This window comes from Aulonocara sp. 'chitande type north' Nkhata Bay, linkage group LG4 (genome assembly GCF_057382095.1).
Source record: "Aulonocara sp. 'chitande type north' Nkhata Bay isolate Kocher_YH1m ecotype deep benthic linkage group LG4, A_spYH_male_GT1.1, whole genome shotgun sequence".
In the NCBI taxonomy this organism is placed as follows: domain Eukaryota; kingdom Metazoa; phylum Chordata; class Actinopteri; order Cichliformes; family Cichlidae; genus Aulonocara; species Aulonocara sp. 'chitande type north' Nkhata Bay.
The window spans coordinates 35,228,327-35,244,368 of record NC_141347.1 but is presented as its reverse complement, the minus strand read 5'-3'; the positions used below and the strand labels follow the sequence as shown (position 1 = coordinate 35,244,368).

Sequence of the window (16,042 nt, the reverse complement as noted above, 5' to 3'; positions counted from 1 at the left end):
TTCTCCTCCGGGGCAGAGAAAAGTGAGAAAACATTTCAATCAGTCCCTCCGCCTTTGTTATGCTGCTATGAATCAGCTGTTTAAGGGACAAAACAGCTGAACAGCGGCGAGAGAAAGACTCTGAATGATTTCACACCAAAACACTGAACATATTGAGAGGTATATTCTAGAGCCCATGAAATTGGGTTTAAAGTTTTTTTGATTTGTGCCTGATTGAATCTGAGTGAATTGTGCTCAGCTAAAACTGACTGAAAAACAACAAAGCTGGCGTCGCCTTGTGATATAATGGAATATTTCAAATACACAGTTTATCTATAGAAACACAACAAATGAGAATCAGATAGCCGGTGAAAGCAGATCCCTAATCACAACATCTGGGTTTGGCTTGCAGGTGTTTTTTGTGCTTTTCTTCTTGTTAACGGTTTTCCTAAAAGATTAAAACCGACAACGCGTTCGTCCATCTTTCTAGGCTTTTACACGAGAGGAGTTGGGTCACAGCGATTCTGAAGGTGGACATCTTTCAACAAATTAGTCCGGGGGCCATTTTCAGTGGGGTTATGGGAGCAAAGGGGAAAACACAAACAAAAAGCTAGATTAATAATAAGGAATATTAAGGACAAATAATATGATTCGTTGCCATTAAGAGCCACGGCTGTTGTGTTTTAACCCCTTTTCCCCCCAAGATGTCGTGGGGGAGGTGGCAGGCCCGCCGAGTCCCATTGGCCTTGACTCACTTCTCAGACTCGTCTCCAATGTGCCCACACGGGCCTAACGAGAGCCCACGTAGAGACAAAAACCTATTAGTCCTCCCCAGTTACAGACAGCATCTCCATTTACAGCTGTCAATAGTACAGCTTGGCCTACAATAATTATCCCCCAGGAAGGAGCCGTCTCTGCACGGTGCGCATTAGCCCGTCCCCGAGAGACCACCAACCTGAATCCTTCGATATCTAAAGTCCCCCTGAATAGTGGCGCTTTGGGAGGCAGGATCAAGGCCCGAACTGAGGGGGGAAGTGTGTCACGAGTATTCCCACTACTCTCCTCTCTGCATTCCTCGCCTTTAACCAGATTTATCAGTGTGTGAGTGTGTGTGTGAGAGAGCAAGGAGAGAGTCGGTACCAGTGCAGGCGTAAAAAGAGATCAGCGTGAGTAGGAAGAGGAGAGGAGGAGGAGGAGGAGGCCGCTGAAACCAGAGAGCCCGGGCAATTCCTCGCAGGATCCACCGACATGAAAGGATCGCCTCTTCGAGGTGACCTAACCGTTTAGAGCGATACCAAAGCCGTGTACAGTTAAGGGGGAAATTCAAAACACCCGGCCCGAAGAAGCCACAAAAAAGAAATCAATAGATGCAACAATACCAATAGACACCGGCAGAGTGGAATGCCACGATAGAAAATCCAATTACAAATCAAAGGAAGACATTTTTAGAACACGGGAGATCTCGAGATAAGTCTGAGGCAAAGACTGGAGAGAGATGTGACATCAAGACAATAAGAACGGCTGCTTTTTTCCTCTTTAGACATAAGTGACGCCGAGCTTCCCGCCCAACAGCACCGTCTTAGATAATAGAGCTACATTTACGAGCGTCGCCATATGCCCACCCAGCGCCTGGTAAATAGAAAATCCATGAGATGCCATGTTTTTATGACTCTGAAGACAGCTACTAACTACCACCAGCAAACCTGAGCTACCCCCGTTAGCTTCAGCTTGTACCATAAATATATTTATACTTTAATACGGGCCTACAGCGGTGAGCACTGCATCCCATAAAAGTCTCACCACACTGTAATTCATAACTCCTTCAATATCCAGCGCCATAACTCACGAAACGAGCCCCTACAATACAAATTGAGGGTAGAGGAAAAGTGACATCATCCTGCGGAAGGATGAAGCCGGCACCCCGTGTGGCGGAGAAACTCTCCCCGTGTCGCGGAGGAGGAAAGGCCCTTCAGCGGTGGTGTGATACTGCCACTTTTTGTGCGCGCGCGTGTGTAATCAGAAGCCCACAGTTCTCCCACCACACCGCAGGGAGTCTCTCCTTGTGTTAATGAAAACAAACATTTAGCCGGGATTTATATGCACCGCAGCCGACTACAAAGAGCATCAAAGCAAGCTGCCTGAGAACACACACCCAAACACTGCTGCACACAAATAAAGGCAAGGTATGCTTTGCTAATCTTTTATGTAATAAACTCCTGTCTTCCTGTGATATCATGCAGCACCATGTTCACACATAATAAGCAAAGCTGTTCGGAGCCCAACTTAATACAGTGTCTTATTTGAAATGCAAACAAACTGTGAGGCAGAGGCTATCACCTCAATCTATTCCCCTTCTGTTCGCTGGCTGTCATCTTACACGAGCCGATGCTGCAGCTCTGCACTGTGGCGAACGGGAGGAAGCGGGAGAGTGTCGGCGGCGGGGGGAGGAGGAGGAGAGGGGAAAGGCGGGGGAACACAGGCGGCATGCTACGAAGGATGGGTGATGTGGGGGAGAGACGCTGGCCACAGTGTGACTCAGAGGGTTGCTTCCTCTCACAGCGCTGCAGGGCGAGGATTTACCGCAAAGAAGGAGGAAAAAAAGAAATAAACAGAAAAGAAAAAAGGAACAAAAGCTGCTGATACATTAAAGGGATTTGAAACAAAAGGGGGGATGTTTCATGAAAATAGCACACAGGAAGTTTCAATTTCAGCTCTGACTTGGACTTTAAAGGAATCCACTGTGGACCAAAACACACGCGCGCACACACGCGCTCCAGAGGCTCGTCCCGAGGATTTGGAGGTAACAGGATGTAGTGGAAGGTAGATGCACCTAAACTCGCTCGCGTTACATCGTGCTCGCTTGTGGAAAGGCGCTCAGAAGGATCCACGTGTCGAATCAAGACATTTAAGGTTGTGGTCTTCAAAGCGTTTTTGTCCCCTCAAATTTTCAATAAGCGATAACGAACATTCAACCATTATTCGAGTTTTTGGAGGCGGCTTTGGCTTCCTCCACAGTTTGCGTGTGCTGATGACACCTGGCTGTCCACATGCCCTGCACCCCCCACTACTCCCCCTCCCTCCCTCCCAATCACAGCCCGGCTGGTGGGGTGTGCCCACTCTGGACAGATGGGTGGGAGGTGGTGAGGGCCATTACCGTGATGGCGTTGGGGAGAAAGTGGGAGGAATACGGCTCAAAACGGGAGATTGAAAGCAGGATTTTCCAGCGCCGTTATTTCCCCTCAATCACTGCAGTAACACACTCTGTTTACAGCAACACATGGTGCCGGTAGTAAAAACAGAATTGGACGCTCGACACCAACCCCCCCCCACGCACCCATCATCCCACCACTAACAGCGCTCCCGCCCCCAACTCGCTGAATTAAAACATGTGAATTATTCAGCAGATAGACAGGCGCACGGGCTCTTAAGAGTCACCTTGTTGTTGATTTTTTCACCTCCCTTCAGAAGCAGTCTTCAGGTTTCACAAAACAAGGGGATCAGTGACAGAATCAATTTCCAAAGGAGGATGGCAAACACACTCGCGCACACGCACAAAAAGGAAAAAATCAATGTTAATTTGCTGAGAGATATAATTATTCAAAGTGTTGCCACTATGAGAAAAATTAAGGGGTGAAGAACGAGGCGCTTGCTTTGTTAAATTTAAACAAATCTCACGGTGAGAGCAGTTTTAGTTTAAACCTTAATGTGTGTTTTAAACAAATAGAGATTTTCTGTTGCCCGTAACCACATGAAATCAAAGGATTATACGGCAAGGATAGTCCAAAAAAGGAGATGACCAAGAAATGTGGACTTTTTCTTTTTGAAGCTCATAACAAAAATAAACTGCACACATTGTAATAATAATTCAAATAGGAGCGATCTCGTGTCATCACTGCTTTGTTCGTTACTCCTCAAAGCCCTCGAAGCTTTAACTTCCTAAATTCAGGGTTAAAATTTAAATTCGTGTCTTGAAGATTCATGTGATTTTAGCAAACACAGGCAGGGATCAGACTGGGTAACACATGCACAACTACCACATGTAGATAAACGAGGAGTGTTTTTTGCAGTCAGCTACAGAAAAAGTTGGCATCTACTTGCATAAAAAAATCTGAGATAAAGAAGCAATTTTTTAAAAGGAATTTTCCCATTTAAAAACACAACTAACTGTAAAATTGCCTCATCTTTGCAGCACAGAAGTGACAGAGCACAACAGACTGACCGAGAAAACATTTCCAAGCACAATGAGTCATGAAGCGACTGTTGTACACAAACGCTGCGTGCTCCCACGTCACAGCGATCGCTAATTCACTGCTTTAATTTCACTCAAAAAAAGGGAGGCACTGGAGAGAGAAGAGGAAGACGGGAGGCGATGAAGAGCGGGACGGTTCAGAGGGTAGAATTAAAGGAGGTGATCCCCGCTCCACCTCCGCCTCCTGCCCCCCTCTTTCTACTCCTCAAAGGCAGGCTGAGGGTCAAGGGTTAGGCGGGTGAAAGTACTCTGAGTAACAGCACAAAGCGAGCGCGATGCCGTCACGTGCTGCCGAGGAGCGCACGGAGAGACGAAAAGGGATGCAGAGCGAGGGAGAGGAGAGAGAGCGAGGGTCGACAAAGCGAGCATCGTTCAGTCTTACCTCGGGCAGGTAGAGGAAGGCAGGGGGACACTGGAGCGAGTGAGGTAGCATCCCGGAGCCGGAGAGCAGGAGGCAGCCGGAGTTGGCCATGGAGCTCAGCGTGGGGTGACGGGACGCTTTGCGCATTTAGCAGGGAGATCCTTTTGCTCTACTCTCTCCTTCTTCTCTCTCTCTCTTTCTCTGGCTCGCTCGCTCCCACTCACTTACTCACTCTCTCTCTCTCTCTCCCTCCTCGGATCAGTTCCCTTCCTCTGCCTCCTCTTGCCTTTTAAATTTCCCTTTTGCTGGCTTTTGTGTCGCTATTGAAGATGTAGCAGGGAGGCGAGCGGTGCGCAGACAATGTGCATGTTCCACGTTTATCACTATTGCACTCTCTCTCTCTCACGCTCGCTCTCTCTCTCTCTCGGTCTCTGCCGATCTCTCTCTCTCCCCTTTTCTCTCGCTCACTATCCCTGGCGCGACTCTGTTTACTTTGTGTGCGATAAAAGCCAACATAAGCATTCAGACACAGAAGGGGAGGTTCTGTGCAAGCTCGGGAGGAGGAGGAGGGGTTGAAGAGCCGACAGGGGGTTGGGTAGGTTAGGGTGGGGGTATGAAAGAGGTGCTGGTAGAATGAAAGGGGGGGAGGGGGGGTACTGATGAAGTCCCTGGTGGATTCATACATCAAACGGGCTGGCTGAATAGCAGAGGGGATGTGAATGACATTAGAACAGCTGATCCTGGGCATTAGCACCTCGTGGGACACTGCATGCTGCCTTTTAATTGCGGCCCCCCCATCCCGCAAAAGCACACATAAACACACACCCCCCTCGGTGGTCGGGCAGCACCTCCCTCTCCTCCCCCTGTGCGTGCGCGCGCGCTCAAGGACATAAACCGCACGGCACGTATAGCAGATCTATCCGTAAAGCCAGGGGAAAGTGCATTTACACAAAAACAGGCTGTGATTAGGCCCAGTCGTGACATCCCTCTTCATCTACTCAGCTGTAAACATGCATTCAGCCAAGCATGTACTGTAGAGCACGCTAAACTGTACAAGAAAAACAACTTCGAGCTTCCTTTTAATGTATTTTTCTGATTAATTCTCTTTGATACTGCTTTAAAAGAAGCAGACAAAGAGAATGCACAAGATGTATTCATTACATCACGGGCACCAGTTGGGTATAGAGATCGAAGTCAGAGGGGGGAAAAGCAAGAAATCCAGCTTGAATGTTATCCAACGCAGCCCTGGATTCAGACCCTTGATGTTTCAGCAGAGAAAGGCAGAACTCGGGTCATCGACTGGGTTTGGCCAGATGTGTTTACTCTCGAGAACGTCATCCAAAACATTTGATATATTTAGAAATTTGTCTAATAATGTTCTCTCTGTGAATGTAAGTTATTCCTGCCATTAATAACATGCAGGTTAGATTCTCCAAAGGGGCTTTGACCAGTGCACATGCCTAGAACTGATGCTGGTTCTTAATCCCAATACCGAGAATGGGTTTAATGCAATTTCCCTACAAGGATCAATCACGAATAACTTAACTTAGCTAATTCAGCTTAACCTTATTCCAAATATTCATGAACCTCTGGAGAAATTTAAGGCATGGATGTAGTATGATCCAGACTGACATTAAACTATTAAACTCTTTACTTGATTTTTGTCTTTTGGGTTCTTGTTGAGATCGACTGTTATGCTCATAGCTTTGGATTTTCAACAGAAGACAATAGGAGTTCCTTAGACATGGATAACATGAGGGATGCTGCCTTCATGTGAAGGCCCGGAACTGTATTGGAAAAAGGTGACGAGCACGGATCAGGCTTAAGGCTGTCAATGCTGAAAATCAATGATTCGAAGCATCAATTGATCCGACTCTAATTCTATGAGTCGAGCATTCGTTTATCCACAAGACAGAACGTTCTGTGCTCGTGGTTGACTAATGAGAAGCTGAATCTGAGGTGCAGTGATTCTCTTCATTTAGAAGTACCGGCCAAAGCTTTGCTTTCAAAGAAGGTGGCCTTGTGGATCATTTGTGTGTAGCGCAGGTCCGGTGTAGCAGAAAGTGAGTGACTGAGGGTGTAAGATGTAACATTACCAGCACTTTGCTGCAGCATTGTGAAGTGCATGCTAATAGAGGTGATTAAGTGATTGTAATCAGCTGCAAAGTGTTTAGAGATGCCTGAGTTTCAGTGTAACAGTTATCTGATTGTTGTGTAGCGTGTTGGGTGCCCTATAAGAAAGGAAATAAAGGTCCAGTTCATGTAGCATTGTGGCACTTTCTCTTCCTGCCTCATCTTCATCGCGGCAGAGTCGGTCCGAACAGTAAAGGTTACCAGTTAACGAGACAGGCTAGAGCAAAGTAACAGCAGCGTTTTGAACTTTCAAAGAACTTTTAAAAAGTTAATGCAAACTGTCCGAGCGAACGCTAAAACACGTCATTGTACGGACGAAGACTTGAAAATGGAAATCATAGAAGGCGATTCAATCAGTAGATATATGTATAAGAATTGTCTAGATTTTTTTCAGGGTCAACATGGGGGGTGGTCATTGAAACAGCTACCCGCTGCACCCGTGGTGTCACTGCTTCACTCGACCAACACGAAGGTAGAGAAAACCCAACATGACCAAAAGAACTGTGAATATAATACCAACTGTCGAGGAGGGAAATTATTTTACTGCTATAGTTAAATAATTGTCATCATTACCATTGCATTAATAATAAAATCTGGAGGTTCTTGATTCAGGGGTAGAACAGTGTGTGTCTCTTTCAGAAAGACTGAGTTGCAGGCTGACAGGAAGTTGTATGTAGAAAGAAGCAGGAAGTTATTTTGAGCCGCAGGCTAAGACGAGGCTTTAACAATGTAACAGATAGCTTTAAGAAGGCCTTAAGCAGTTATGACTATTTTATACACAATGCATATCTGTGCTTATTAAAGAGTTGGAGCTCGGTCAATTAATTGGGGGTCGGAAGCTTTGTTCGGCGCGATGTTCGGACAATCTATTGTGCAAGTGACTTGGAGCCATAGAAGGAATCGCAATACATGCTTACAAAACACTTATATCAGGTCATTTTATATTAAGGTTTTAGTAGAGGTTCTTGATTAAAACATTTATTTAGTAGAAGACATACACATAGTCTCAGTGAGCTTCTGGTCTGGTAAAAGGTCAGAAGTGCAACAGGTGAATTGAGAAAGAGCATTTGAGGACGAGACACAGACAGTAGGTGAAGAGGTGACACAAAGAGCATGTGAGGTCAACACACACACACACACACACACTTTAAATTAGATTTATTTAGAGGAGAGGTTAGTTATGTTTGGCCGTAACTGCAAAATTGTCTTGGTAAAAGAGGAACCGTTTCTTGGTGTCTCGGCAAGAAAGAGGAACAAGACAAGAACTGAAAGGTAGACAGGAAGGGCTAGTCATGAAAATAGAAGATGATTTTCTAGGTGAAAAGTCATGATGATGTTGATCTGATCTATGTATAAAATGTATCTGTGACGCATGAAGGGGCGTCAGTAAACAAACCCTGATGCTATAAAATATCTGTTCATGCTTTGATTAAGTCGAAGACTACTTCCTGTCTGCGTACAGAGTTGTCTTCCCACGCGTGTATTCATTAAAATCATCGTTTGACTTCACCCGGCCGGATCGGTGTGGTTATTCTTCGATCACCTCTTGTACCCTTCCTCAATATTGAATCTTAACACAACATACAACAACGCATTATCAACCCAGAACCCTCCACAGCAATTTCACAAACCCTACGCAACAATAGACGGCTATTTTTATATTATTATTTTTAAAACAATAAGACTGCTTACCATTATCTGAGTAAATGTTCCTTTATTTTGTCCAATAAATAAATAAAGGAACAAATTTTAGATTTTTTTCTCAACAGACAAATTAGTGAGTCTGGAGCAGACCTAGCTATAACATGTGTGCCTCTTTCTACTAAAGTTTCACCCAGTTATTGAGTTGTATCGTTATAATCAGCATGTATTTTTGTTCATGCCCATTTCATGCTAAGAAGCAGCTCTGCTTGCTTAATGCTCTGATCTACACAATGCATATGTAGATCTACAAAGTTCTGCTATTCCCATTTTTCTGCACGTACATTACCTGATGTGTCACCTTCTAGGTTTGGCGTTGTGGCCGTAATGACAGTAATAATTGGGTCCTGCTGTGGGAGACACAACACGGCGGCAGAGGAGAATTAACTCTCTCTGGGACACTCCCTCTGCAGATTAAATAATTCCAAGCAGCCACAGGGGGATAGTTGACCTGTAATTACATATTCGGTCGTGTATTTCGCTAACTTCAAAGAGAAAAACGAAATAATAGAAAAATCATTAAATGAAATAAGCACTCACCTTTATTGGTAGTCATCTTCATTACCAATATACACGCTTTGTCTGTATAATTGGCCTGACTGTTTGATGCAAAGACCAGTCCTCGCTGATATCTGGGCGTGCTTTAGGATTAACAGTTTGGCATCGCCTGCTACAGATGGGGATCCATCTCTCCGTCCCTCCTCTATGCGTTTTCCATCTCTTGCTTTTTGGCTCCTTTTTTTTTTGTCTTTCTTTTTTCTGTATCTGTCTGTCTCACCCAGTTAATAATTCAAATGAGCACTGCCAGATCACTCCCTTCAAAGGGAGTTTCTGGAATGTTCTCAACGGTGCCTTTTCTTTATGTCATGTGAAATCAAAGCCCTCAAACAGCAGAGATATCCTCAGTTAACTCCACACACTGCTGCTCTGCCAATTAAAGAAAGATCAACAACTGCAGCGAACGGCTCATAGTTGATCACAAAAAGAAAAAAAAAAGTGATCTTAATCATCACGATCAGTTTTGTCACCATCACCCTTTGTCTTCCTCCATTTCTTCCTTCAAGTGCAATCACCACATTGCTGTGGCAGGCCCGTAATAATCAGCGTAATGATTATTACCACAATCACCATCATCATCACTGTCACCGTCGCCTCTGTCACGTCTTTGCCCGCCTCTGTTACCGTCCTGTTAAAGACCACGATTTACCCTCTGAGTCCGGACTTGTGTTTGATTGTCATTAAGTCAGCAGGCGCGCGGGATTTTGCAGGTGTGTGCACATTTCTGTCGAGTCTCCGCTCTGGGCTCGTTTCGGGCAATGCGAGCTTTAAAATGTGTGTTCAATCTCCTTCAAAAGCATCTCCTCTGTCTTTGTATATGAGCCCGTGTTTGTCTTTTGTGCCGGCGCTACGTTAATGTGCTCCTCCAAGAAAGGTTGAAAGCAGCAGTTCTTGCAGTAAAAAGCCATCACGTGCACTGGGAGCACACTCAGCAATAATCAAAGGCATACAAGCGGCGACTAATGGGGCCCAAACGATTGGCGGCGCACTCCAGTTCGCCGCTGTTTATCGTATGACCGCTGATCAATAGAGCACACTCACACTAATCATCATAAGAGATGACTGTTTATTTCCCTTAACTCCATCACTCTGACAGTGGGGGAAGACACATACTTCGCTGACCAGTATCAATAAGTATAAAATACTGCATTAAGGTATTCAAAGATATCTGCAACTTTACACTTGACTTTGCATTTTTAATTTATATTCAAACATATTTTATAAAGCAGGAAGTAATTGTATATTTGTCGAGTCACTGTAACGTATAAATCGTTGGTGTGTAATGACTCTTCCAATTCAGGGTTTGGCTGAAACCATCACTTAATCATGATTAGATCATGAAGAAAAAGTAAACTCGTTCAATCGTTCATTCATGAATGAATCCGGGATCTTAATTACTAAAGCTATCATCACTCGAGCGTGATAGATACACCGACAGATAGAATGTGTAATGATAGAAAGCAGGCCGATAGTATTAGGTAAGGAGTTTTACCTAATACTTTTTACTGTGTAAAAGTACAAGTAGTACTGAAAACATTCAAATTTAATGATGCATTCATTTAAAAAAAGAACAAAAAAACACGATGAACAGGCTGAGATGTTTTAGGAAAAATATGTGGAATTTCGACGTGTCGATTTTTCAAATTTCTGTTTTCCTACATTAACTCGGTCGACTGTCGCTGCATGTGCACAGAGCTAAACAACAACAGCATTTTACTTCTTTATGATCCAAACAACTTGGCTTTAAAGAGCCTGCAGTGTAGCAACGCTGGCACCGCTATCACAGGAATACCGGTGAATGTTAATTAATGACTTGTCTGAAATTGTCACACTTTGCAGATTTTTGGGCCAAATGTTTTACAGCCTTTTTATATATATATATATATATATATATATATATATATATATATATATATATATATATATAGCCGTGCATCGCCACATATAAAATATTTTCCTAATGCAATCCTAATATGCAAAGAAAACAATTTTATATTTTGCAGGTAATATTCACTGAAACAATCAGTTCAATTAAAAAGGCACCGTTCCGAACAATTCATCTTTTTTTCTCATTTCTTAGTAACTGAATATTTTATATATTTTTAGCTGAAATGTTGGTTATGCATATAAAGCTGTGGGTGTGTGTCTGCTCTCAAATGCACCATTTGCCAAGTATCTCTAGACTGCAGAGCAGCTGAATAGATGTACTTTGCTACTGCACCCTGCACTTCACTATGGACACAGCTCCCCCATCAGGACGACCACCAGAGTCTGAACAAAACACAAACATGTCAGCGTGAGCATTATGCAATATTATTCAGCGATCCAGTCATTCTAAATGCGTATGAAAATAAATACAGGGATGTGTCACATTCTCCGGGGGGGCGCTCCACCCTGCCGGACACGCAGCCAAGACCTCTGGAGGCGCACTCTGAGGAAAACAAAGCAGCAGTGTTTGGTGCTGGTGGATTTTGTTAAGAAGCAGTGAGGCCTTTGGAGGGGCACCGCTGAAGTGCCCCTCTGACAGGCTTCCTCATTATCTGGCATCTCCAGAGTGCCAGCCAACCCCGCTGTAGAAGAGGGGGCATGAGGACGCCTCGATCAGCCTGCCTCGAGGGTACCCAGAGAGGGGAGGGTTGTGCTCTTGCTAAAGGTCCGCTGATTATATCTCAGGCCCAGAGCTTCAGGGATCCCCACTAATTAAAGGTTGTGTCATATCTGTTAGAGATAACAAACGTATGTAGCTCGTCTTTTTTTTTTTTTTTTTTTTTTTTTTTTTTTTTAATTCCTCCGCTCCCATATCTGCACTTTACAGCATCACGTCAAGTTGCAGCCTCGGTCTGCATTCAAGGCTGACCAGCTTTCTGCACCGAGAGGAAAGGGTTTCTGTTTAACCTGCCCTCACCCATCTCAGTGTGCCAGCGGTGTTGCGGAGGCATCAGGGATCCTTTGTCTGGAGGCATAATTAAAGCTCTCGTTCATTATTTCTTCACTTTGAGCGCAGATCTGAGTAATTAGGAGGCAGTGCCACGGGGAGGCTGGAACTTTCACGGAAGCAAAGAAAAACACGCACACAATTACACATGTCTGCACACATTAAATCGAGAAGAAAGTGAAGCCTGTACACACAGACCCAAAAAAGCTCACTCTTAGCACCAAATGAGCTGCATTCATCTCCCACCTATCTTTGGATGCCGATATTCTGCACCGAGTGAAGTATGCCATTTCTTCCCTCAGAGCTGTCAGGTACTAACACATTGATTAAAAATTTGATTAAACGGACAGTTAAGGGAGGAACTGGAGGAACGAGCTACGACCTGCACTTCAATCGGATGCCGGGGTAGGATGTGGGGCCCTGGCTTTTGCTGCATTTGGAGCTGAGGCACTTGCCTCTCTAATGGATTTTGAAACAGAGCTTGGCTTTTATATGGTGTCATTCATCCTCATATGTTTTCGCCTGCCGCGTCTTACAATCACTGCTTCTTTATGGCAAACTAATGCACCCAGTGCTAAGATCAGCAGGTTGGCTCTGGCCATCGCTCACTGAGCTCTGGCCAGATATTAGAGCATTTTGAAAGCTTCTACTGGGGAAGGCAGAGCAAAAGCCGAGGGGTACCGACTCTGCCTCCTCCACTGTCATATATCAACCGTCCACGCCACGCTGTCTACACCAATAACACACATACACACCGAGCCGCTGCTGCTCCGGCTGCTTTGACAAGGCAGGGAAGGAGAGGGTTGATTGAGCTTTATGGCAGCGGACAGTCAGCATCAATACATTGACCGTTTTACCACCCTCTCACCTAAAAGTCTGGTGCGCTTGCAGCTAAAAGACATCGAGGAGCGCGTGTGCGTGATACTGCTATGTGGTATGGGTGGAAGATGGGGAAAGGTTTGGTCGAGCCATGGTGGGAGACAATAAACGGGGGCGATGGCTCACGCCCTGTTAGCCCTCTAGGCCGAGCGAGGCTGCAATAGAGAGAGAGCTGACAGGGCAGAGGGATGGCCAAGCATGGAAATCACATCAGATCAATGATGAAAAATTCAGAGGCGGCAAGAGTTGCTCTTGGGGATGATATAACACGGAGCATGTAAGCTTGTGACTACATGGAAGTACATGGAGAAACTAATGTCTCAACCAGCAGATATACGAATTCAGACACTTTGTCTTTAAGCGGCTAGAAACGAGTTAAATGAGAAAGGAAACGAACGCAACAGAAACAGAGGGGAATGTTTGTATATGTACACTGTTTAAAATTACAAGACTGTTTCTTGGGCTTTACAATCTGAACAAAATCTATCATCCTCCATCCTTGAACCCTCAGTTACGTCCCAAAACATCCTTCACCAGGAATAAAAATGCTCTGGAGAAAAGCTGAGAAGCTTTCCACCTGCCTACATGACGTGTATATATCAAATATATCACACTGTTAGAAACTATTAGGGCTTCAGTTTCTAGATTTCCAGGGGAAAGAGTCATTATAATTTTATTCAAATAGCACTTTTTCAGACACACGGTTACTGTGCTTCACATCTGGGACAAACTCCACACATTAATAATAAACAAACATGCATACATATGCATAGGTCTCTATAGGGCTGTTGGATATAACGATATATATCGGGTGACGATATCACGCTATCGTTTGTTTACGGAAATATTTTTTCAGCGTTTTCAAAGTTCTCTCTCTCTCTTAAATGTAATATAACCACACTACGGGCGGACAACCGACTGTTTTTAAGTGTTGTCGTTAGCAACAACGACGGTAAAACCATCGCGTGGCTCCGCCGTCCGCTTGTTTATTTTCCACATAAACCTTTCAAAATAAAGCTGAAGATCCTGTTGAGATTTTTCAAAATAAACATAATTACGTGAAATAGTATGCAGAGTGTTTACGGACGAGAAGCTAAAAAGAGCCGTCGGGTGCTAAAAAATAAACCTTAGAACACGCCCTGTAATAAATACTCACAAAGAAAATTCTAACTTATGTAACACTCGAGTCCAGGTACACGACGCCCAGCTGAAAACACTTCACAGAGCTGCCCGAGATTCACAGAATTTACAGAAAATGTAACATTTTTCTGATACATATCGTTGTCGGGACGATAAATGTCTTATGATATGAGATTTTGATCATATCGCACAGCCCTAAGTCCCTACATGCTGTATATACGTGATGATCACAAACAAAAAATAGTGTGGCCGCCACTGCAGCCAGAATATGATCCCAGCAGCTCCACTTCATAAACTGAGCCAAGCAGATATGTTACATGTGATTAACAGAACTTTGAAATCGATGCCAAATTTAACTGGAGGACTTACCGGTATATAACAGAAACATGAAAGCATCACAATGTTTTATTAGCTTCAGGTTAGCTTAGCTGTCGACGAGGACGAGCCTGTAACGATTAATTAAACTGTAGGCAAACACTTGGAGCTAGATGAGGACCTGGTGGCTCACAGAGCACGTGACCATTGAAGGGTTATTAGCTGTGATCATTTTAATAACCTTTCTAATGACATGTCCCTTTGTCCTTATTTATAAACCCCAGAACAGCTGGTGTTAAACGATATATATGGTAAACCACAAGATGACACAGAGGTACGCTTCCCTTTGTTAGACCAGCTAATATAAGATTCAGAGAGCTCTTTGAATCCTATATTAGCTGGGATTTAACAGAGCAAGGTGTTTTCATTTGAATACATCTGTTAAAAATGTGTGCACATAAAAGAGCACTACCCAAAACACAGACACATGTTTGATTCACAGGATTTATAAATATGAAATATGTCTGCTTGTGAAGTATTTAATTATCGAGACGAACCTTTTGATACTTATGGGCTCAGCGCACGTCAGTTTTACAGGATCGGCAAAATAGTACTAATGTTCTTAAACGTGCATTTGTTTTTATATATTTTGTTATTTCAAGATTTCTATAACATGCCAGGTACAATTTCATATTGCAGTGTTATTGAATATACCAATATATAATTTCACTGGGGCTACTTAAACTATCCACACCATCGTGTGTGTTTGTTGAAGTGAGCTCTGCCATAAAACTTCATTTTGGATAATTCACTTCATTTTTGTAACGCAGACATGCGAGGCTACACAGCACCACGATACTGTAATCACGCCACTGCTAAGTTAGTCAGAGGAACGCTCTCAAATCCAGTCCTCGGGGTTCAGAGCACTGCTGCTCCTCTCTTCCGCCGCCTTGTTAATTGCATTCACCTGTTGTCCGCGGCCTAACCGCAGTCCCACAGACCGAGTGAATACTCCCTGGCAGCAGCGCTTTGCAGTCTGAGGACTGTGTGTGAAAACATGAGACAGTGCACGGTCCCCGTCGAACACATTCGTGGCCAAAATGTTCCAAAATTCAAATCCGTCCAGAGCAATCTTTCTCAGAATCTGCCATCCGAGTGCATTTCAGATTCCACTGACATTCTGTTAAAAAGAAAAAAGGAAAAAGAAGCACCCTTAACCATAATGGCTTCAGCCCCAACGCAAAGTCAATTACATAGATTGGTGCAGTGACATAAAGTGTATTCCATTTGGGAGCAGATTGGTCATGCCCAGTAATGTTCCCTTCCTGCAGGCATACCTTTGACCATTACTCTAAACAGGCATTCGGGGAACCAGAGACCTATTTCGCACAACTGTGAATGCCGGTGTGTCTCCCAGAGGGGTCAGGGGTTCACACTGCAACTACCATGCTCTCATATTTAGCAGCGGCAGGTGAGAAATGGTACATCAATACTGTCAGACGCACTGGGCCAAAGCGGCCTCCTGCACACACATATCATATTAGAATGGAGCGTAAGAAACCACAGAAGGTGTCAGGAAATGTGTGAACGTGCGTGTGTGTAACTGGAAACATCTAAAATGCCCGAAATGTGTTGGATTTTAAAACATTATTGGTGCAGCTACCTCATTTATCGACGCACCTGTCCCTAACCTCAGACCATTTAAAAACCATCGAACGCGATCGCCGCGGAGATGGCTTTGATCATCGAACTCAAGCTGATGGCGTTCGTGTTTTTCCCAATCTGAGCAATA

The 16,042-nt window shown here is 44.2% G+C and overlaps 1 protein-coding gene across 9 annotated transcripts in view; it reads right to left on the bottom strand.

Annotated features, from left to right (window-relative positions):
• LOC147333167 (RNA binding protein fox-1 homolog 3-like) overlaps positions 1–16,042 on the bottom strand; it is a 434,532-nt gene that overhangs the window by 99,103 nt on the left and 319,387 nt on the right. The window contains exon 1 of one of the 9 annotated variants that reach the window (XM_086290158.1): positions 4,611–5,023. The exons of the other annotated variants lie outside the window; for them this stretch is intronic. Within the exon in view, the coding sequence (XP_086146284.1) occupies positions 4,611–4,736 (126 nt within the window). The 5' untranslated portion in view covers positions 4,737–5,023. Of the gene's footprint in view, positions 1–4,610; positions 5,024–16,042 lie in introns of those variants that run through there. 9 annotated transcript variants of the gene reach the window in all.